This window comes from Chaetodon auriga, chromosome 16 (genome assembly GCF_051107435.1).
Source record: "Chaetodon auriga isolate fChaAug3 chromosome 16, fChaAug3.hap1, whole genome shotgun sequence".
NCBI lineage: Eukaryota > Metazoa > Chordata > Actinopteri > Chaetodontiformes > Chaetodontidae > Chaetodon > Chaetodon auriga.
Window position 1 is genome coordinate 2,517,983 of NC_135089.1, and position 24,215 is coordinate 2,542,197.

A 24,215-nucleotide genomic window follows, 5' to 3' on the forward strand; every position below is an offset into this window, starting at 1 on the left:
GATAATGTGTTGTCACATCACTGCTCGGCAGAAGGACAAAAAGGAGACACGTTAACTGAATGTTTATTCGACAAAACAGGAGACGAACAAACACAGTGTGAAGTGTGAGAGCGTCAGATGAGCGAGGAAGGAGGAAATTAATAGAAGAGTGCAAACACACACCAGAAGAGACAGCGACCGCGTTCACACGCACAACATACTCAGGTTTTTTATTCCAAAAAAGACAATAATCCTACTGAGCTGTTTACGTAATGAAATGAATATTCTGCTAATATTCCTGTTTACATGCAGCCGTGCATTTACGAGCACAGCTCCTCTCTTTCATTGTTCAAACCGCCTTCTCGTGCATCCTCCTCGACTCGTAAACAGGCTCTTTAACTGCAGTGAAAACCCGACATGTGATCTGAACAGGCTGTAAACACGTCCAAAGAAGGCTCCTAAAACCTGATTAACAATGGCAAGATGCTCCATTCAGAATAAGGCCGAATTCGGAATATTCAACTGGAATATGCTGTTCACATGACCCGCATCAAATTCAGACTCCTGTCACATTTGGATCAGGATGCAGGTTTGCAGGTTTTTAGATTTAGTTTATTTACACTTACTTGACACACAGACACGGCGGCCTCCGTGGAAGAGGAGCTGCTCTGTCTGTAGATGCAAAAAGTTCATTCTAAGGTAACAAAAACACAAGGATTCTTATTTCCAGGTGATTCTCCGCTAATGAAAACATCCACCTGAATCCTGCAGACTGGACCTTGAACGCATCATTATGAAGTAAATGTTGTAATGTCTGTAGAATAAAGGCCTCATCAGCCAGGAACACGAAGGCTGATCCAGTCCAGCTGGCAGCGTTTCTATCTGCTTTCATGTCTCCATTATAGAACAAATGGATAAATGAACTGGCACTCTTCCTCCTGGTGTTTTCTTTCACTCCCTCCACCCCGACACCAAGCCCGGTTCCTGTCTCAGAGTCTGATTTGTACCTTCGGTAACTTTGTGACGTAAGGTTGCTGCAAAGTGAATTTAGATGCATCACAAGTGAATCCTGAGCCAGTTAGAAGAAAAGATCCACTTTTCACTCGATAAGCTTCAGAGACTTCATTTTTTTTTTCTTTGCTGTGAAATAGCAGCAATCATCATTACGCTCTTTGGTTTTAGCTCGTCACAGAGGGAGCGTGTTAGCGCTGTTTTAACCCCCCCCCCCCCCCCTTCTGGTTTCACACTTGTCATCTGAAAACACTGGCACACTAAATCCCTGTGGTAATCTCTTTTGTCTGACAACGGCACAGAATCAGAGTCTTTATTCTGAAACGGTGTGTCAGCTCAGATTTGCAAACACACATTATAACAGCTGAATACAGACGTGCTCCCCACAATCGCCACGATTCTATCAGTCTTTGTATGCTCATTTTGAAGTATCGTATCAGGAAAGGTCGACCACTTGAGGTGGTTTTTGCCAGTAAATGCGCTTCTCTTCCGAAGACGTTCTGATGTAGCGAACATTTAACGTGTTAACATGACTGATCAGCTGTTTCTGCTCCAAGAGAAGAAGAAGAAGAAGAAGAAGCTGTTTCTCCCGCAGACCTCTCCATTTCTCTCTCGCATTCTGTTTCTTCTTCTTCATCTTATTTGTGGTTAGCAGACAACAGGTTTTGTTTCCTGTTCATGACTTTTACTTCTTCTACTCTGTTTATTACAGCCACGTGATGTGACTTAGCTTATGCTGCCAACTTCTGGAGATACCTCACCTGGTTTATTCATTTCAAAGGAAACGCAGCTGATTCACATTTTCTTTTCTTTTTGCGACATTTGCTTCAAATTCGCTTGGAAATAACTCCTAAACTCTATCAGATGCGGAACGTTTCGTCCACAATACGTCCAGCAGAGATGATTGTTGTCGTTCTGGACAATGTGAGAGGCGTTTTCTCTGTCAAGTCTGGTTTTGACGGACGACGTGTCAATCTCCACAGAGCTGATCAAGCCAGACAGGAAGTCAGACACAGGAACAGAGCAGAGAGTCCGGGGAATTTTCAAAATAAAATACCATTTACCTACGAAGCCTTCTTACCCATGACAGAAGCACAAATATCATGAAAAATGACCAAATCAGCAAAATCTGAGCAAGTCAACATCACAGGCAAAACGCTCTGCCTCTGAACATTCAGGACTTTAGGATTCTGCTCTTCTGTGTCCTGGTGTTGGAAAGGTGTTGACATCAGGCTGAGGTCTTAATTATCTCAGGACTTCTTAAATCAACCTCTCGCGCATGTCGCTGTTGGAGAAGATAAGACAAATCCGTCTTTGTCTCCCCGAGGGGCCTGTGTTTATCTCCTCACTGCATCTCCACACCGAAGCCACTGCAGAGCGTGATTATCCGTTTCCTTTCTGCTCAGCGGTAAAGAAATGTTGTTGCTCTCTTTCTCCGGCGTCACAATCCGAGCTGCTCACTTCGCTGCTGATTAGCATTTGTGAAAGGAAGGAGAAATGTTCACGTTGCTCCTTCTGGAGAGCTTATTACTGAAGGACAGTCTTTCATCTTGATTCATCCCAGCTGAAGATCACAGCCTCGCACATCAGAAAGGAGGGAATGTTCTACTAACTTAACAACAAGGACACGGCTGATGAAGCCTAGGTCCTCCTCCTCCTCTTCACAGGTGCGAGGCGACATCAGGAAGAGAGGGAAGCCTGTTTCTGAAGCACGAACGCAGCAGGACGGCGCGTCGGCCTGCAGGGAAATCAAGGCTGCAGAGGTGGACGACGCTGAAGGCTCAAAACGCTGACATGTGACACGGAGAGACCTGAAGTGTTGGAAAACTCGGAGTAATTGGAAGTACTTAACGATGTGCTGAAGGAAGGATGGTGATGGCAACACGGGGCTCCTCACTTAAAGACAAAAACCGATCAATATGATAAATAATAAATGTATTTACTATAAATATACAGAAACAGTTGTCCCTGGACTGAAGCAACATTTTAAAAGACTCAATAAAGCCTCTCAACACCTTTCAATAATGTCAGAAATGCAGCGTCACCCATTATAATGAACATTGTCTCAGTTCCCAAAAAGTCAAAAGCTGGTTAAAGTGGTTTATGAGGCCTCATCAGAACCAGACTGAAAGAAGACACCAACGAGCTTCAGGCTGAGCGTAGACAAGTCAAAAAGTACGAACTACCACATCTCTTTAAAGAAGCCTTTCAGTCTCACGATTAAAGCCCTTTGTTCTTCTTCACAGAGCACAGGTGTAGCTAAACACCAACGGCTGTTCCATTTAGATGCGCCAGGAAGTTGTCCCAGAGCGCCAGCATGCACAAAAGCAGGACCTTTTTAACTGGTTACATCTGAATGGAATGCAGCCATGATTGCAGTTGATTACACCTGTGCTTTTCCTGCTGTGACCAGTCAAAACGTCTGCTGAAATAAAAGGCCCCTTCTCACAGAATGTGTTTTTGTTCTGCAGATGTGTGTTTTGTCTTCATCCCCTCAGGACGGACCGACCGACCGGCGTCGTCTCTGTTCACGACGCCTGGATCGAGTGCAGATGGATGGAGCATTTTGATGTGCAGTTTGCTCTTGTTCCACTTGTCTCTGATTGCAGTTCACAGATGTGTCCACAATGCTCCCGTTAAAGCTCCAGGCCGGTCGGCGGCCGGGTGCTGGCAGCGGCGTGCAGCAGAGTCTTCGTCCAGGTTTTCAAAGCCCACTTTTCTGGAAGCAGAGGAAGCTTTGTCTGTACGCTGTATTATGCTCACCTGTTGTTTCTCTGGGCTGTGAGCTCATTTCATGGAATCTTCCCCCCTGAACGTTGTGTTCTTCCACCACAGTGGTCAGCTCCTGTTTTCAGTTCATCTCTGAGCCAGCGAGTGTGAAGAAGTCGTCACACATGATGCTACGACCTTCACACATCCGACTCCTCGCTGATTCTCTGATGCACATTTCTTGTCAGCTCTTCTTTCTTTTGCAGCCTGACAATGTTCCCCTGTTACTGCACGTGTTGAGCAGTGTGTGTTGATTCTCGGGATCAGAGTGTAACATTTAAATGTTGTATTACATGTTTGCACAGCATGTTATTGTATATATGAACAACTGCATGTGTAATGCTTCATGTTTTAATGAACATCTGGAGGTTTGGTGCAGGTGGCTGGTAGAATTGGAGGGGGCATACGACTGAAGCTTATATTAAACCATAGAAAGAAAGGTACAAATACACAGAAATACATACCAACACTTATCTAAAAGTATTATGTCCTTGCCCGCAGACTGAAATTAGGGCTAAAATACCCGTTAAAGATACTCATTATTTGCCACTACAGGCCACCGTAGTCCATGACAGATGACGTCACCAAGGTGGAGTTTTTAGCCGTCGGTCGCTCAATCGACCATTTTCAGTCAGACTGAAATACCTCAACAACTATTGGATGGATTGTTATGAAATTTTGTGCAGACGCTCATCATCCACAGACGATGGATCCCACTGACTGTGGCGATCTAGCGCCACCATCAGTCCAAAACTTGAATTCATGAGTTCAGTTTTTTTGTTTGTGGCTAAATACCTGCGAAACAGTCTGGTCAGCCTAACCTGTACTTTGTCTTTAGTGCTGATTAGCAAATGTTAGCATGCTAGCGCACTAAACAAAGGTGGTGAACACCTGCTAAACACAATGACGGCAATTTTAAGCTCAAAGCACTGCTGTGTTGCAGAGCGGTTAGCATGTGTTTTCCACTAAGGTGCCAGGACGTCCAGACTATTCTTGTCCAGTTTATTCAAAAATGCCTGATACATAAATACATAATAAGTCAGGACATTGTTGTTCACAAAGACGTTTGGACTTGTAATGCTGCAAACAAACGGGGGCTACATTATTGTTGTTGAACTGGGCAGCAGGTGCACTTTAAGTGACAAATATAACAAGCGAGAAGTTTATTCAGTCGGATTAAAAATGATTTTTATGAGGCATTATGGGGGCCATTGTAGATTTTTATTAACAGATACAGAAGCTGTTGAAAGTGGTTGATGGTTTCCTGCAACAACAGAGACATGTTGAGTCACTGTGGCCTGATTTAGATTTAAAAGACATTTTACAACACTTTTTATTAATTTATGCATGACTGGATTCTGACTGACTGGCTTAAACAATGCTCGTTATTGTACCAATGGCTCAATAAAGACAATAGATGCATATACGAATGTGTTGTGATTCACTTTATGTAGACATGATAGTGTAACTGCAGGAAGGCCAGCAGGCTATGGATGACAACAGGAACCACTAAAGTAAAAGTCTGGCTTAATGAGGGATGTAAAGTGTGTTGAAAACTGTGCTTCAGGAGCTCAATGCCAGTAATGATCACTTATATCCTGTATTATATACCTGTCCTGACAGGAGAGGCCTCTTCTGCTCCGTCTGCAGGGACGAAGAGCTCGCTGATAGTTTCACAGTTGTGTTAAAGGAGTTAAAGGACATCTTTCAAATGAAAAGTTCACGTTGTTTATCTCCTGACACTTAAAGCAGCAGCTCAGCTTCCTCTTACCTCTGCGAAGACGTCTCGTTCTTTGTCGTTTTCCCCAGGACTACGTGTTCTTTGAGTCTAATAATCACTGAAGTTCATCAGTGTTCCCTGCAGAATAAACCACAAACCAAATCTGTGTCAGTCACCACACCTCAGACACCAAACTGGCTGATTCTGGAGCAGCAGCCACAATGTTTTCCTCCATGAACAAAGCTTCAAATAATGAGAAGTTTGACCCAAAAAAGCTGCTTTGTAATCCTCAAATTGGAGTGATATTTTGAGGAGAATTTCCCCGATCAAACTCTCAGAGGAACCTTATTTCAGAAGTTAAGAATAATGCACATCAGGCATCTTTTACTGTTTCTCTAAGGGCTCCTTAATCCTCAGTGAGTCTTTATGTGAACGTCAAAATAACAAACAAACAAGAAACAGGGAAAATCAATGTTGGTTTATCCAGCTCGCCGTGGAGAAACGCAGACATTCAGCGCTGCCGCCTCTCGTCTTCCTGTCTGCAGCACGCAGGTGTGATTTGTGCTGCAACCGCTGGTGAATATCAGAACAGCTGATTGTTTTCTCAGGTGAGGCAGAATCTTTATTCTCATGCAGGGCCAGGTGAGTGTCGGTGCTTTGTGAGGTCTGAGACAGTCTGTGAATGCAGAGGCAGCCATGCTGGCGGGAGAGAGGCTAACCCAGGCAGAGCTACCTGAAACATTAATGCACAGCGTCTCACCTCCTCTGCTTTCCTGCACAAAAGCTGCTCCACCACGTTCAAAGAAAAAAGCCATTTTCACAGTTTTCTAAAAGTCATCACAGGTCTGTCTTGGATCTTTGATCTCAATTTTGTTGTCTTTTTGTCTTTACAGCAGACGGGTAAAGGTGTCCGAGCCACCTCGATGAAGATGTGAGGTGACAGCTGACGGACAGTAATGCGGGAGTCCAGCTCGGAGAGATCGTGTGCCCACAATTACCGACCTGCCCGTGTGACGGTGCTGCGCCGGCCAGGACTGTGACCTCCAATCTGAGAGGCCCTGGCGCCTCCTTCTTTTCCACACAAGTCCCCTCAGATTACCTCACACTTTGATTCCTGCCCGAGCAGAACGAGGCCGCTCTCTGAATCAGCAGCCAGGCAGAAAATGTGAAGGGAGGCGAGCAGGCTGCATAATTGACTTTGGATTGAAGCAGAGGATTCAGGTGGGAGGTGTATCTGATTGGTGGCGTCCCGCTCTGTTCAGATCTGTCTACCTTCATTCCACACCGGATAAACAATGACAAACATGAATAACGCAGGTGCCAGTTAGTTTGATGATGTTATATTTTAATGGCTTCCTCTCTCATCCACAGTTATTTCTGCCTGTCAGTCTCAGGACTAGAAGGCGAATCCAGAGATGGCAGCGAGGTTTCTTCCTTTTTACATTTATTAACCTTGATTTTAACCCATAATCACAAAGATCTGCAACATGAGAAACAATGCACCATTCAGATTTATGTAAATCTTGTTTTTGGCAGCCTGCTGACACCAAAGGGTTCATGCACCCATTCAACAAAAGGTCCTGTTTTCTCATGCACCTCCTGTCCAGGATTTAAGATATCTGCCTCAAAGCAATACAGTGGAATTTAATTTGTGGGAAAACAGCATCAACTGCAGCATCTCATCCCACAAACAATCCAGCCTGTCTGCTCACTGCTGTAGATGAGTTCAAATGGTTGCATGTACAAACTGATCCCAAAACAGCTGGGATGCTGTCTAAAACAGAAATAAAAACAAATGTGAAAACCTGCTGATGCTTTCTGACATAAACTCAACTGAAAGCAGCTCAAACACAACATATTTCATGTTTTTCCTCCTCAGCTTCATTGATTTTTGTAAATATCTGTTTATTGTGAATCTGATGCAGCTACACGTTTCAAAGACTGGAAGAGTTGTGGAACACTCCAAAAACACCTGTTTGGAACATCCACAGGTAAACAGGCTCATTGGTCACAGGTGAGAGGATCGTGAGTGGGTATGAAAGGGGCATCCTGGAAAGGCTCAGTTCACAGCGAGGATGGAGCGAGCGAGGTTCACCACTTTGTGAACACATGACTGGATGAAGGAGTTTAATACATGGACTCAGGAACACTTGGAAATGATTGACTCTGGTTGCAGAACAGACTGGCTCATCGTTGGATCGGAAGCTTTTAGCAGTGAAGCTCAACTCACTGCAGAAACTGTCTTTGTCTGATCAGCTGTGATACAGAGCAGTAGTGGAATAAGTATTCAGATCCTTTCCGGAAAAGTACTAACATACAGCACAGTGTACAAATACTGAACTGTGTAGTGAGTGCAGTAAAATGTCCCCTGTGACTGTTGTTTAAGTGACCTTCTGATTTAGCAACATGATGAAGAGTCTTAAACAGCAGCAAATCTGGAGCTGCTGACGGTCTTTGAGTCTCTCCTGGATGTCACAGCGGGAAAACTTTTCAAGCCAACGTGGGCCTCGTTAGTCACCTTTAAACCCATCACTTACTGAGCAAAATGCCGTGATGATTGAGGTCTTCATGGTTCTCAGTGGATGAACAACAATTACAGAGTTCATTACTGAGCACAGTGACGTAGTTAGAAAACAGAAGACGATCAGACAGGATTTAAATAAAGGTTTGCTGGACTTAAGTTGAAGGAAAAAATAACTGGTAGTAATGCCATATTCCCAGTAGAATACTAGCATAACCAATAGAAATACTGGCCAAGACTACAAACATAAGAAACCAGCATTGTCCTTTAAGTCTGAGCATCCTTGGTCCCAAACAGTCTTCAGCGTGAATTCCTCAGGTAAATCAGACAGAGAAGCCTCAGGTGGTTATCTTAAACATAGCACGATAAATGCATTTGAATTGTGCCCTCGGTCGTCATTTGCAGCGGTCTGCTGCTGCTTAAGTGATGATTAGGTCTATCAGTCTGTCATTTTGACTCTGCAGTGCATGTGTCAAAACCTATTTCTGCCCCCTTCCTGCTTATCATTCATGCCTCCCCTGGCAGACACAGCCTCGGTGGCAGCAAAGGCCCTTAAATGGACTCCAGGCTCAGGAGCAATGCATCTTCATCTCCCTGCTTCACACTCCAGAAAATAGGCTAATCGCCGGCCCACCGCTCAACCCACTAATCTCTAAAAAACTCACATTTACTTCAGAGGTCTGCCGTCCGTCTTATCTGAAGGCAGAGGGGGATCCTCTCAATGTAGATTTAGCTCAGAGTAGACAAGAGCTCATTGTAAATTTGACCATTTTAACGTAAACAGGGAGTTAAAATGCAAGGCATGTGGTGGAAAACAAGGCAGTGGTAAATGATTTCTCTGAGGGCGAGTTCTCTATAATTGAAAGGTCAGCCGCAAAAATCAAAGTTCATTCACGCCTGCAGACACTGTGCAGCATGTGGATGGCATATGTGCCTTATGTTGAATCAACAGGCTGCATTAACGAGCTAAACCACATTTAAGGTGCTCTAATAATCCCCTGACAGAGCCACTGAGCTTCAGTGTATTCTGACGGTTTTAACAATGACATACTGTCCACCTGACCCTGCCGGAATGGCAGAAATCCTCAGTGTGAAAGCAGGAGGTTCCTGCAGCCAACGCTCCCTCAAGTGCCAAAAGATAATAAGTCACTCTTCATGAGCATTATTACCATGTTGACTTGTTTCTTCTCCTCCAGGGTCCATGCAGGGACTGGTTGATGGAAGCTCTCATGGCTCACTGAAGCCCCCATGTGGCCTGAAGAGGAAATGTTCATCATCAGTGGTGACGCTTCCTGTCTTTGGCCTCTGCCATAGCTCAGACATAAAGGTTTAACATTAATGGACATTTTGATGTGATGAGCTGCAGCAATTATCAGGTGGAGCATTTAAGATAATCTCAAAAAAATGTTATCTTTACAAGCATAAACACATGAATAGGACTACAAATTGGTTTGAGGCTGATCTTTAATATATTTGTTGTCATAATCACCAATAATTTATTTGCCATGACAGGCCGGACACACCTGAGCCTGTGCTAACACCTGAACTCACCCTGATGTGACAGTATGAAAACTAGCTAGCAAGATAACTAAAAAGTCAGAATAGCTTTTTAAAGTAAGCTGAAAAGTGCAGAACTGATAAAAACCCACTGAAACAGCCATGCTGGTGACCCTGTGAGGCTACAACTTAGCGTTTATTGAGCTAAATGCTACCATGCTAATTGTTTAGCAGGCATAATGTCTTGTTAACCTGCATACTAACATTTGCAAATTAGCACAAAGTACAATAGATGCTAATGAGAATGTTAAAGTATTATTTTCATCCAGAATCATGTTTAGCTATTTTACCTGCAGCTAATTAGCCTGTAGCATCTGTGCATTATTGAGCTAAATGCTACAATTTTAATTGTTTACCAGGCATAATCAATTGTCTCTGTTAACCTATAAACATACTAACATTAGGTAATTAGCACGAAGAACAACAGATGCTAGTGGGAATGTTAAACTACTGTTTTCATCCAGAATCTCTTTTTGTAGTTATTTGTTTAGCTTTTTTAACTGCAGCTAATTAGCCAGTAGCATCTGTAGCATGCTCTTCCTTATTTAATGGTGTTTGTCTACACTGCTTGGTCCTAAAGGGGAATCCTTTACCCCAAGTTATGACAGTTGGGCAAGGCTGAGCCAAGTCTCACGGAAGTCCATTAAATAGCACAGATAGTTCAGTTCGGGGCAAAGCGGTGGAAGCTAACCTGCAATGCTAACCTCAGAGCTGCAGTTTATAGATAGCTCCAGTCATTATATGGGAACTGCTACTAAAAGATGGGAGAGGCAAGCAAGCTTCTGGTTTAACGACAAGAATCATTGAATCCTCTGAACAGCAGAGGAACGAGCAATGAGCCGGTGAAGCTAACTGCTGACAGTCTCTGAGTCCTGGTCTCACATGGGTGTCCTGCAGGAGAACTTTTCCAGCTAGTCCAGGCTTCATTAGTCTCCAATCGCTAACCAAGCACAATGCCTCCATGTTTTTAGTGGATGATCAAGTTCACTGCTGAGCGATGCTTAAAAACTCAAGCGTCCAGATATTCATACAGCTGTGCTGCTAGCATGGCTAAGAAATGATTAGCATGTCTTCAAATATATGTACAGTGACAAGATGCACTTTTTATAGCGTTAAATAAAAATTATTTTGAAATACACTCAGACAAAAGCAGGTGTTGATTGAATCACCTCTTGTGTGGTACGACTTTATTGTGTCTAATGAAAAACAAAAACTAGATTACAGCCTCGGAAATATACATGCGCTTTCTTCAATCACATCACACAAGTCAAATAAAACTCTCATAATTCATTTAAATAAAAATCTTCCTCTCGGAGCTCATCTTCTCTCAGGCTTCAGCTGGTTTTCAGCCTCTTCATCTCAACGCCGTCCACCGCCGCCGCCTCCTCCTGCTCTCTTTTGGCAGCTCGGCTCACGTCGGCCGTCTTCTGGTTCACCTCAGAGCTGCTTCCTCTCAGACATCTCAGCTCCCTCCTGTCTCTTCTCTCCTCCATCTCGCCGATCTCCTCGGCGAAAAGGGCTTTAAGTGCGGGAATGAGTCTGGGGAGGATTTTGAAGTCCCCAAAGCGAATCTGAGCAAAGAGGAAATGGAGAAAATGGTCAAAGTGATCGTACCCGGCCTGAATTATGCCTCCTGAAGGAGCGAGGATCATAAATAATGCGGGAGAAGTCTCATTTTACATCAGACTTCTTTTTAGCTTTGCATTAAAAAGGGAGGAATCTTTATAAATTAAGTTGAGGAAGAGGAGGCTCCACTTCCAGGCCTCATATATATATAACACAAACCGACATGGATATGTGTGCTTTTTTCAATATGGTGGTCAGAGGAATTAAAACCCAAGAACTTGTGTCTGGATATTTAAATTATCATCTAAAAATTAGCTTGTTTCCTTGTTTAAATCCAGAATGATATGATGAAAGGTAACATAAAACAAGAATAGGGAGGCAGAGCGTTCAGATGAAGCCATTATTCATCACATGAGCCTGATCAAACGTTTATATGCCCTTGAATGTTTGGCCTGATAAGGCACACATAAGCTGACACGTGCAGGTTTAAATGGCCATTCAGGGTAAGTTTCCACACTTTGATTTGACTTGCATTTAGTGTCTGGGGCTGCACTGACTCTGCTGGACGGTCGGGCAGAGCAGCAAAGATTTCAGCCACGACTGCCAAGAAACTTCAGCTGAAACTTAAATGCAGAGAAGTGGCTGTTTCAGACTGGAACAACAATGTGCTGCACGGCCGAGACGCCACAAAGAAACCTGCTTGTAATACGCCAAACAGCAGCGAGACGAGCCTGGAAACTTTAGTGATGAGGAGAAAACGTTCCAGTCACAACAGAGAGAGAATAAACTCTGCCAGCATGTGTGAAGTGCATATACCTGCAACTACTGAAACTGAGCCCAAACGATGCATTCAGGTGCAATCGTACAGACCAGACAAAACTGTCTAAAACAACAATGTATCCAATCTGCAGTGATTCAGAGAAGACGTGAATTTTTATGATGTATATTTTTCTGTAATACTTGCTGGCTGTAACGACTTCATTTCCCCGGTGTGGGACCAATAAAGTCTTATCTTATCTTAACTTGTGTTTTCCACAGTCACACTCACCCTCATGTGGTCGAACGATATCCCGACTCTGTCCGTGAAGTCCTCGCTGAACAGCGGGATCTTGGCGTAGCGCTGGCTGAAGTGGTTGAGCATGATGAAGTCGGCGTTCATCCTCATGCCGATGCCGATGGCCTGGGAGGTCGTGCTGTCAGAGTACACGAAGCATAAAGTCAGATTTATGTTACTCAGCTCTCAGAGGGAAACTTTCAACAGGAACGCCGTTTTCTGCAGACATAAAAGATGCTTTTGTGAAGAGAGACGCCGTAAAAAGCTACAAAAATCGATGTCAATATCCGTGGAGGGTAAAGAAACTTAACAATGCACTCAGAAATAACTGCAACCTGAAGCAGCCAATCAAGTGCGTGTGTTTTGTGGGCTGATTGAACTTTTAACTGCTGCACTTTTTCCTTTTTTCATCCATTTTGTTCATTAAAGCTCGTTCTTACTCACCTGTGCCTTTTCTCCAAGGCTTCCTCCTCCAGCTCGTCCTCCAGCGTGGCCTCGTGGATTAGGAAAGTTGCGTTCTTTCCTGGAGTTAAAAAAAAAAGGCGAATCAGAGGCCTGAATCACAGACGAGCACTTACAGCCTCTTCCTGTCCCACAGGAAATCAATCAGGTAGTCAGCGTGATCAGGAATCGGCATGCCCTGTTTGTCTGCTGAGCTGAGCCATCTATAATGAACAGTCATGGGATACACTCGCTGTCTCTGGGAGGCTTTGCTTGGACAGAATCCAGTCAAGCAATTTAAGAAGAGTCAATGAAGTGGGATCCCGCAGGAACCATTAGAAGAGCCTGCCAGCTACGAGAGTGATCGAAAGCATTAAGAAATATCGGATAAATTATTCAGAGCGGCTCGTGCAGTCAAGCTACACTTAGACCACCTCGTATGAATCTCGGTAATATTGAAAGCGCACGCTCAATTTGCTATTACCTACAGTGTGTGTCCAGACGCACTTGAGTGAAATGTGGACTTTAATCATTGTGAGTGGTACGAACCGATGTGCACGAAGGCGTCGCAGGGCATGGTGTCCCCGGAAAAGGCCAGTTTCCAGCCCGAGTGATGAGTGAAGCTGCAGGCGAAGGCGTTCTTACAGTGACGCACTGCACACGTCTGGAACTGACACACGCACACACAAAACCATGAGCGACTCCAAAAACTGTGAGGTTTTCAATACCGAACGGCATTAAAGCGGCCGCAGACCTGCTCCAGGTCGTTCTTCTTCAGCAGCGCTCGGATCAGCATCTTGGTCCTCTGCTGCGGCGCCTCGGCACCATCCTGCAGGGATCTGTTAGGGATGAAGCTGAAACACGGAACAGAAGACGTCAAGCACAAACTTTGCTTTGAGAGGCTGGTTAGCTTACAGGAAGAGGCTGCAGTCACGTGACATTAAACTCAGATGGAGGGCAGGAAGTGGAGGAAAGTTCTTACTGGGCTGGTTTAGATGAAATCATGAGAGAAAGATACAAACTTTGATCAACGTGTTTCAATCTGTATTTTTTTTGCTGAAGATAAAACACTTTCAGAACATCAAACTATTTTAAACAGCAACTGCACTTCATTTTCAAGCTGAGCACACACACACACACACACACAGTCTGAGGCGTCGTCGTGTTTACTTGATGTGGTCGAGGATCTCCTCGCAGTAGTTGTGATACATGCTGAGCCACGTCATGATCTGGGCCGGAGCCACCAGGTAGACGGGGCTGAACGCCTTTCCCAACGCCGCCTGAGAGACACGATCATTATTTCATGAATAGTTATTCATTCATTTGAGGAGAAAACGCGTTTGGCTTCATGTAACCTTTTCTTTTACATACCAGCGCTCTCGCCCTCTGATACAGCAGCTTGAGCAGCCCCTGCAGCAAACACATGAAGGTTACGAGCTGCTTTCACATACAGAAGCACAGCGCGGCGTCACATCGCTGCCGCTTACCGTGTGGTGGTCGGCGTGTAAGTGCGAGATGAAGATGGTGGAGATCTTGGACAAAGTGTCATCCACACCGTCACCATAGTGTCTGCAGAGCTGCCCGAAGGTCCCCTCTCCACAGTCCAGCAGCACCGACTGACTGGAGCTGCAGACAGAGAGGAAAACGCTGAGTGTCTGACGGGACTCTTCTTCCTGCTTTAGCCACATTTGGACAGAAAACTACAGTTTTGGAGTCCATCTTAACAAGCTCCTGTTGTAATTCCAGTGAAGCTCCCAAAGCTTCAAATAAAACAAACATGGTGCAGAAGACATTGAAAATCCTCTGAGTGAAAGCGAGCACCAACAGTCCTGCAATATACCCTCCATGAAGGCTGTCCTGTCTGCAGAGAGGAGATGATTCAAGCTTATGATCATTATATGGGCTGCAGCTTGGCAGGTGTTTCTATTATTTTGTCCATGCCATTTATATCAAAGTGCAAACTAAAAACGTCGTCCATGTGATGGAACGCTGCATCAGTATTTGTATTTAACTGTATTTTAATGGAAATCACGTCAGAATGTTTAGTGATTTAGCAGAAAATACATTTAGCCTAAAGAAATAAAACATGCATAAAGAGCGAAAACAGGAGTTTAGGAAAACACAGGAGCAGCATGCTGCTGTGAGTCTGTGTGGACATTCATACCTGATGTTAACCAGCGTGCCGCTGACGTTTCTGATCTTCATGGGAAGCGCTGATCCTGTTCCCAAGAAAACCACCTCTGGGTATTTGTCTCCTTGTCCTGCAGGAGAAAACATTTATACCACTAAATATAAATATATCAAAAACAGACAATCAAACAGCAGTGAAGGAGCATAGGAAGGATTTGTTGTTGTGGTTTCTGGGGTTTAACTCACCACGCGGCTCTGCAGGGTCTGCGGCGGCGGAGCAGATCCTCCTGCACTCGTCCACTTCTTCCAGAAAGTTCGGGACCTCAGACGCCTCTTTCACAAACTCCTCGATGTTGCAGGAGGGGATGGCATCTCTAACGAATCAAACACAGAGTCAAGAAGACACACACCACTGCCCGCAGAAACGCTGGCGGGGAAAACAGCGATTCTTTCATCATCTGACCTCGACGCGCCTCTGCGGGACTTGACAGAAAGGGTGAGGAAAAAACACTGACACTTGTAAGACGAGGGTGAAAACGAAGAAAGAGGAAGAAAGCGGCTGAGTGCAATGGTCCATTCCAGATTGTTTTCTGTGACAAGGCGGCGCTCGGAGCTGCAGAGTAATGTCGGCTAAATTGGGGGGATTGAAGGACAAACTAACCTTTGCCACTCCATTACGGGTCTGAACTGGAACTTGAGGAGACACTCGGCTCTGACGTTCGGGACGTGCAGGGCAGCCTGAGGCTCCTGGGAAACAACACACGGGAAAAAAGAAAGTTTTTGATGTTTTCTTATAACGACTCTTCATGAAGCACACTTGATTTATCACTTCATGAACTCTGCTTCTGAGGAGAAGTAGAAATATACCTGCCGAGAGTGACTTGAAAGCAAAAACCTCCATCATGTTACAGAGGGAAGGTGTTATACAGCAGACAGCAGAGAAAACACCGCAAATATGACAGAAATGATCAATGAGACACAAGTTTAACCTTATCACAGCCATGCTGATGAGTAGAAATATCTTAATTTGTCCCACCAGAACTCCAAAACTCAAACATTTTTAGTTTACAATGATATGAAACAGAGAAAAACAGTTAATTACGACAGAAGCAGGAGCCAGTGATTAATGCGATCAAAAAATTATTATAATTATTATTTTGTGTCAATAAATCAAGTAAATACAAATACAGAAATACAATGTAAAGCGTGTGTGTCAGTCAGTATGTTAATAGCTGCAGCTCCCGTCATCGCTCAGTGGAAACATTGCATCAGGCTTACCTTGCGTTTGTAAGACCTCAGTTCTGGAAAGATCTCGGGGTGAATCATGTTCAGCTGGGCTTGGATCTTGTAACTTCTAATGTTGTGGACTGTACAGGCGTACTCGTTGAGGATCAGGTGTTCTGTAGAGGACGAAAACCTACAGAAACAAAGGAAAATTGTTGGCTTCAGCATGTGAAATTGAATGGTAAATTAGCAGGATTCTATATGGAGTCTGGCTTAAGCGTGTGAAACTGAATGTTAAAATTAGCAGGATTCTATATGGAGTCTGGCTTCAGAGAGTGAAAATGAATGTTAAAATTAGCAGGATTATATATGGAGTCTGGCTTCAGCACTTTAAACTGAATGTTAAAATTAGCAGCTTTCTATATGGAGTCTGGCTTCAGAGTGTGAAACTGAATGTTAAAATTAGCAAGTTTCTATATGGAGTCTGGCTTCAGAGTGTGAATCAGAATGTTAAAATTAGCAGGATTTTATATGTTTCAGCGTGTAAAACTGAATGTTAAAAATTTGCAGGATTCTATATGGAGTCTGGCTTCAGAGTGTGAAACTGAATGTTAAAATTAGCAAGTTTCTATATGGAGTCTGGCTTCAGAGTGTGAAACTGAATGTTAAAATTAGCAGCTTTCTATATGGAGTCTGGCTTCAGAGTGTGAAACTGAATGTTAAAATTAGCAATTTTCTATATGGAGTCTGGCTTCAGAGAGTGAAAATGAATGTTAAAATTAGCAAGTTTCTATATGGAGTCTGTCTTCAGAGTGTGAAACTGAATGTTAAAATTAGCAGCTTTCTATATGGAGTCTGGCTTCAGAGTGTGAAACTGAATGTTAAAATTAGCAGGATTCTATATGGAGTCTGGCTTCAGAGTGTGAATCTGAATGTTAAAATTAGCAGGATTTTATATGTTTCAGTGTGTAAAATTTAATGTTAAAATTAGCAGCTTTCTATATGGAGTCTGGCTTCAGCGTATAAAACTGAATGTTAAAATTAGCAGGATTCTATATGGAGTCTGGCTTCAGAGTGTGAAACTGAATGTTAAAATTAGCAAGTTTCTATATGGAGTCTGGCTTCAGAGTGTGAATCCGAATGTTAAAATTAGCAGGATTTTATATGTTTCAGCGTGTAAAACTGAATGTTAAAATTAGCAGGATTATATATGGAGTCTGGCTTCAGCACTTTAAACTGAATGTTAAAATTAGCAAGTTTCTATATGGAGTCTGGCTTCAGAGTGTGAAACAGAACATTAAAATTAGCAAGTTTCTATATGGAGTCTGGCTTCAGAGTGTGAAACTGAATGTTCAAATTAGCAAGTTTCTATATGGAGTCTGGCTTCAGAGTGTGAATCTGAATATTAAAATTAGCAGGATTTTATATGTTTCAGTGTGTAAAATTTAATGTTAAAATTAGCAGCTTTCTATATGGAGTCTGGCTTCAGAGTGTGAAACTGAATGTTAAAATTAGCAGGATTCAATATGTTTCAGTGTGTGAATCTGAATGTTAAAATTAGCAGGATTATACATGGAGTCTGGCTTCAGCACTTTAAACTGAATGTTAAAATTAGCAACTTTCTATATGGAGTCTGGCTTCAGAGTGTGAATCTGAATGTTAAAATTAGCAGGATTTTATATGTTTCAGCGTGTAAAACTGAATGTTAAAATTTGCAGGATTCTATGTGGAGTCTGGCTTCAGAGTGTGAAACTGAATGTTAAAATTAGCAGCTTTCTATATGGAGTCTGGTTTCAGAGTGTGAAACTGAATGTTAAAATTAGCAGCTTTCTATATGGAGTCTGGTTTCAGAGGGTGAAACTGAATGTTAAAATTAGCAATTTTCTATATGGAGTCTGGCTTCAGAGAGTGAAAATGAATGTTAAAATTAGCAAGTTTCTATATGGAGTCTGGCTTCAGAGTGTGAAACTGAATGTTAAAATTAGCAAGTTTCTATATGGAGTCTGGCTTCAGAGTGTGAATCTGAATGTTAAAATTAGCAGGATTTTATATGTTTCAGTGTGTAAAATTGAATGTTAAAATTAGCAGCTTTCTATATGGAGTCTGGCTTCAGCGTATAAAACTGAATGTTAAAATTAGCAGGATTCTATATGGAGTCTGGCTTCAGAGTGTGAAACTGAATGTTAAAATTAGCAAGTTTCTATATGGAGTCTGGCTTCAGAGTGTGAATCCGAATGTTAAAATTAGCAGGATTTTATATGTTTCAGCGTGTAAAACTGAATGTTAAAATTAGCAGGATTATATATGGAGTCTGGCTTCAGCACTTTAAACTGAATGTTAAAATTAGCAAGTTTCTATATGGAGTCTGGCTTCAGAGTGTGAAACAGAACATTAAAATTAGCAAGTTTCTATATGGAGTCTGGCTTCAGAGTGTGAAACTGAATGTTCAAATTAGCAAGTTTCTATATGGAGTCTGGCTTCAGAGTGTGAATCTGAATGTTAAAATTAGCAGGATTTTATATGTTTCAGTGTGTAAAATTTAATGTTAAAATTAGCAGCTTTCTATATGGAGTCTGGCTTCAGAGTGTGAAACTGAATGTTAAAATTAGCAGGATTCAATATGTTTCAGTGTGTGAATCTGAATGTTAAAATTAGCAGGATTATACATGGAGTCTGGCTTCAGCACTTTAAACTGAATGTTAAAATTAGCAACTTTCTATATGGAGTCTGGCTTCAGAGTGTGAATCTGAATGTTAAAATTAGCAGGATTTTATATGTTTCAGCGTGTAAAACTGAATGTTAAAATTTGCAGGATTCTATGTGGAGTCTGGCTTCAGAGTGTGAAACTGAATGTTAAAATTAGCAGCTTTCTATATGGAGTCTGGTTTCAGAGTGTGAAACTGAATGTTAAAATTAGCAGCTTTCTATATGGAGTCTGGTTTCAGAGGGTGAAACTGAATGTTAAAATTAGCAATTTTCTATATGGAGTCTGGCTTCAGAGAGTGAAAATGAATGTTAAAATTAGCAAGTTTCTATATGGAGTCTGGCTTCAGAGTGTGAAACTGAATGTTAAAATTAGCAAGTTTCTATATGGAGTCTGGCTTCAGAGTGTGAATCTGAATGTTAAAATTAGCAGGATTTTATATGTTTCAGTGTGTAAAACTGAATGTTAAAATTAGCAGGATTATATATGGAGTCTGGCTTCAGCACTTTAAACTGAATGTTAAACTTAGCAGGATTCTATATGGAGTCTGGCTTCAGAGTGTGAAACTGAATGTTAAAATTAGCAGCTTTCTATATGGAGTCTGGCTTCAGAGTGTGAAACTGAATGTTAAAATTAGCAAGTTTCTATATGGAGTCTGGCTTCAGAGTGTGAATCTGAATGTTAAAATTAGCAGGATTTTATATGTTTCAGCGTGTAAAACTGAATGTTAAAATTAGCAAGTTTCGATATGGAGTCTGGCTTCAGAGTGTGAAACTGAATGTTAAAATTAGCAGCTTTCTATATGGAGTCTGGCTTCAGAGTGTGAAACTGAATGTTAAAATTAGCAGCTTTCTATATGGAGTCTGGCTTCAGAGTGTGAATCTGAATGTTAAAATTAGCAGGATTTTATATGTTTCAGTGTGTAAAACTGAATGTTAAAATTAGCAGGATTATATATGGAGTCTGGCTTCAGCACTTTAAACTGAATGTTAAACTTAGCAGGATTCTATATGGAGTCTGGCTTCAGAGTGTGAAACTGAATGTTAAAATTAGCAGCTTTCTATAAGAAGTCTGGCTTCAGAGTGTGAAACTGAATGTTCAAATTAGCAAGTTTCTATATGGAGTCTGGCTTCAGAGTGTGAATCTGAATGTTAAAATTAGCAGGATTTTATATGTTTCAGTGTGTAAAATTGAATGTTAAAATTAGCAGCTTTCTATATGGAGTCTGGCTTCAGAGTGTGAAACTGAATGTTAAAATTAGCAGGATTCAATATGTTTCAGTGTGTGAATCTGAATGTTAAAATTAGCAGGATTATACATGGAGTCTGGCTTCAGCACTTTAAACTGAATGTTAAAATTAGCAACTTTCTATATGGAGTCTGGCTTCAGAGTGTGAAACTGAATGTTAAAATTAGCAAGTTTCTATATGGAGTCTGGCTTCAGAGTGTGAATCTGAATGTTAAAATTAGCAGGATTTTATATGTTTCAGCGTGTAAAACTGAATGTTAAAATTTGCAGGATTCTATATGGAGTCTGGCTTCAGAGTGTGAAACTGAATGTTAAAATTAGCAAGTTTCTATATGGAGTCTGGCTTCAGAGTGTGAAACTGAATGTTAAAATTAGCAGCTTTCTATATGGAGTCTGGTTTCAGAGTGTGAAACTGAATGTTAAAATTAGCAGCTTTCTATATGGAGTCTGGTTTCAGAGGGTGAAACTGAATGTTAAAATTAGCAATTTTCTATATGGAGTCTGGCTTCAGAGAGTGAAACTGAATGTTAAAATTAGCAGCTTTCTATATGGAGTCTGGCTTCAGAGTGTGAAACTGAATGTTAAAATTAGCAGCTTTCTATATGGAGTCTGGCTTCAGAGTGTGAATCTGAATGTTAAAATTAGCAGGATTTTATATGTTTCAGTGTGTAAAACTGAATGTTAAAATTAGCAGGATTATATATGGAGTCTGGCTTCAGCACTTTAAACTGAATGTTAAACTTAGCAGGATTCTATATGGAGTCTGGCTTCAGAGTGTGAAACTGAATGTTAAAATTAGCAGCTTTCTATATGGAGTCTGGCTTCAGAGTGTGAAACTGAATGTTAAAATTAGCAAGTTTCTATATGGAGTCTGGCTTCAGAGTGTGAATCTGAATGTTAAAATTAGCAGGATTTTATATGTTTCAGCGTGTAAAACTGAATGTTAAAATTAGCAAGTTTCGATATGGAGTCTGGCTTCAGAGTGTGAAACTGAATGTTAAAATTAGCAGCTTTCTATATGGAGTCTGGCTTCAGAGTGTGAAACTGAATGTTAAAATTAGCAGCTTTCTATATGGAGTCTGGCTTCAGAGTGTGAATCTGAATGTTAAAATTAGCAGGATTTTATATGTTTCAGTGTGTAAAACTGAATGTTAAAATTAGCAGGATTATATATGGAGTCTGGCTTCAGCACTTTAAACTGAATGTTAAACTTAGCAGGATTCTATATGGAGTCTGGCTTCAGAGTGTGAAACTGAATGTTAAAATTAGCAGCTTTCTATAAGAAGTCTGGCTTCAGAGTGTGAAACTGAATGTTCAAATTAGCAAGTTTCTATATGGAGTCTGGCTTCAGAGTGTGAATCTGAATGTTAAAATTAGCAGGATTTTATATGTTTCAGTGTGTAAAATTTAATGTTAAAATTAGCAGCTTTCTATATGGAGTCTGGCTTCAGAGTGTGAAACTGAATGTTAAAATTAGCAGGATTCAATATGTTTCAGTGTGTGAATCTGAATGTTAAAATTAGCAGGATTATACATGGAGTCTGGCTTCAGCACTTTAAACTGAATGTTAAAATTAGCAACTTTCTATATGGAGTCTGGCTTCAGAGTGTGAAACTGAATGTTAAAATTAGCAAGTTTCTATATGGAGTCTGGCTTCAGAGTGTGAATCTGAATGTTAAAATTAGCAGGATTTTATATGTTTCAGCGTGTAAAACTGAATGTTAAAATTTGCAGGATTCTATATGGAGTCTGGCTTCAGAGTGTGAAACTGAATGTTAAAATTAGCAAGTTTCTATATGGAGTCTGGCTTCAGAGTGTGAAACTGAATGTTAAAATTAGCAGCTTTCTATATGGAGTCTGGTTTCAGAGTGTGAAACTGAATGTTAAAATTAGCAGCTTTCTATATGGAGTCTGGTTTCAGAGGGTGAAACTGAATGTTAAAATTAGCAATTTTCTATATGGAGTCTGGCTTCAGAGAGTGAAACTGAATGTTAAAATTAGCAGCTTTCTATATGGAGTCTGGCTTCAGAGTGTGAAACTGAATGTTAAAATTAGCAGCTTTCTATATGGAGTCTGGCTTCAGAGTGTGAATCTGAATGTTAAAATTAGCAGGATTTTATATGTTTCAGTGTGTAAAACTGAATGTTAAAATTAGCAGGATTATATATGGAGTCTGGCTTCAGCACTTTAAACTGAATGTTAAACTTAGCAGGATTCTATATGGAGTCTGGCTTCAGAGTGTGAAACTGAATGTTAAAATTAGCAGCTTTCTATATGGAGTCTGGCTTCAGAGTGTGAAACTGAATGTTAAAATTAGCAAGTTTCTATTTGGAGTCTGGCTTCAGAGTGTGAATCTGAATGTTAAAATTAGCAGGATTTTATATGTTTCAGCGTGTAAAACTGAATGTTAAAATTAGCAAGTTTCGATATGGAGTCTGGCTTCAGAGTGTGAAACTGAATGTTAAAATTAGCAGCTTTCTATATGGAGTCTGGTTTCAGAGTGTGAAACTGAATGTTAAAATTAGCAGCTTTCTATATGGAGTCTGGTTTCAGAGTGTGAAACTGAATGTTAAAATTAGCAATTTTCTATATGGGGTCTGGCTTCAGAGAGTGAAAATGAATGTTAAAATTAGCAAGTTTCTATATGGAGTCTGGCTTCAGAGTGTGAAACTGAATGTTCAAATTAGCAAGTTTCTATATGGAGTCTGGCTTCAGAGTGTGAATCTGAATGTTAAAATTAGCAGGATTTTATATGTTTCAGTGTGTAAAACTGAATGTTAAAATTAGCAGGATTCTATATGGAGTCTGGCTTCAGAGTGTGAAACTGAATGTTAAAATTAGCAGCTTTCTATATGGAGTCTGGCTTCAGAGTGTGAAACTGAATGTTAAAATTAGCAGCTTTCTATATGGAGTCTGGCTTCAGAGTGTGAAACTGAATGTTAAAATTAGCAAGTTTCTATATGGAGTCTGGCTTCAGAGTGTGAATCTGAATGTTAAAATTAGCAGGATTTTATATGTTTCAGCGTGTAAAACTGAATGTTAAAATTAGCAAGTTTCGATATGGAGTCTGGCTTCAGAGTGTGAAACTGAATGTTAAAATTAGCAGCTTTCTATATGGAGTCTGGCTTCAGAGTGTGAAACTGAATGTTAAAATTAGCAGCTTTCTATATGGAGTCTGGCTTCAGAGTGTGAATCTGAATGTTAAAATTAGCAGGATTTTATATGTTTCAGTGTGTAAAATTTAATGTTAAAATTAGCAGCTTTCTATATGGAGTCTGGCTTCAGAGTGTGAAACTGAATGTTAAAATTAGCAGGATTCAATATGTTTCAGTGTGTGAATCTGAATGTTAAAATTAGCAGGATTTTATATGGAGTCTGGCTTCAGCACTTTAAACTGAATGTTAAAATTAGCAACTTTCTATATGGAGTCTGGCTTCAGAGTGTGAAACTGAATGTTAAAATTAGCAAGTTTCTATATGGAGTCTGGCTTCAGAGTGTGAATCTGAATGTTAAAATTAGCAGGATTTTATATGTTTCAGCGTGTAAAACTGAATGTTAAAATTTGCAGGATTCTATATGGAGTCTGGCTTCAGAGTGTGAAACTGAATGTTAAAATTAGCAAGTTTCTATATGGAGTCTGGCTTCAGAGTGTGAAACTGAATGTTAAAATTAGCAGCTTTCTATATGGAGTCTGGTTTCAGAGTGTGAAACTGAATGTTAAAATTAGCAGCTTTCTATATGGAGTCTGGTTTCAGAGGGTGAAACTGAATGTTAAAATTAGCAAGTTTCTATATGGAGTCTGGCTTCAGAGAGTGAAAATGAATGTTAAAATTAGCAAGTTTCTATATGGAGTCTGGCTTCAGAGTGTGAAACTGAATGTTCAAATTAGCAAGTTTCTATATGGAGTCTGGCTTCAGAGTGTGAATCTGAATGTTAAAATTAGCAGGATTTTATATGTTTCAGTGTGTAAAACTGAATGTTAAAATTAGCAGGATTATATATGGAGTCTGGCTTCAGCACTTTAAACTGAATGTTAAAATTAGCTGGATTCTATATGGAGTCTGGCTTCAGAGTGTGAAACTGAATGTTAAAATTAGCAGCTTTCTATATGGAGTCTGGCTTCAGAGTGTGAAACTGAATGTTAAAATTAGCAGGATTCAATATGTTTCAGTGTGTGAATCTGAATGTTAAAATTAGCAGGATTATATATGGAGTCTGGCTTCAGCACTTTAAACTGAATGTTAAAATTAGCAGCTTTCTATATGGAGTCTGGCTTCAGAGTGTGAAACTG

General features: G+C 41.0%; 1 protein-coding gene across 1 annotated transcript in view; it reads right to left on the reverse strand.

Moving 5' to 3' along the window:
• Positions 1 to 10,713: 10,713 nt before the first annotated feature.
• elac2 (elaC ribonuclease Z 2) overlaps positions 10,714 to 24,215 on the reverse strand; it is a 58,846-nt gene continuing 45,344 nt past the window's right edge. Inside the window, exons 13-24 of the mRNA XM_076753579.1 lie at positions 16,027 to 16,165; positions 15,410 to 15,495; positions 14,995 to 15,122; positions 14,783 to 14,879; positions 14,106 to 14,244; positions 13,990 to 14,028; positions 13,789 to 13,898; positions 13,373 to 13,472; positions 13,168 to 13,288; positions 12,622 to 12,700; positions 12,172 to 12,316; positions 10,714 to 11,128 (exon numbers count right to left, since the gene is read on the reverse strand). Of these exons, the coding sequence (XP_076609694.1) occupies positions 10,892 to 11,128; positions 12,172 to 12,316; positions 12,622 to 12,700; positions 13,168 to 13,288; positions 13,373 to 13,472; positions 13,789 to 13,898; positions 13,990 to 14,028; positions 14,106 to 14,244; positions 14,783 to 14,879; positions 14,995 to 15,122; positions 15,410 to 15,495; positions 16,027 to 16,165 (1,420 nt within the window). The 3' untranslated portion in view covers positions 10,714 to 10,891. The remainder of the gene's footprint in view (positions 11,129 to 12,171; positions 12,317 to 12,621; positions 12,701 to 13,167; positions 13,289 to 13,372; positions 13,473 to 13,788; positions 13,899 to 13,989; positions 14,029 to 14,105; positions 14,245 to 14,782; positions 14,880 to 14,994; positions 15,123 to 15,409; positions 15,496 to 16,026; positions 16,166 to 24,215) is intronic.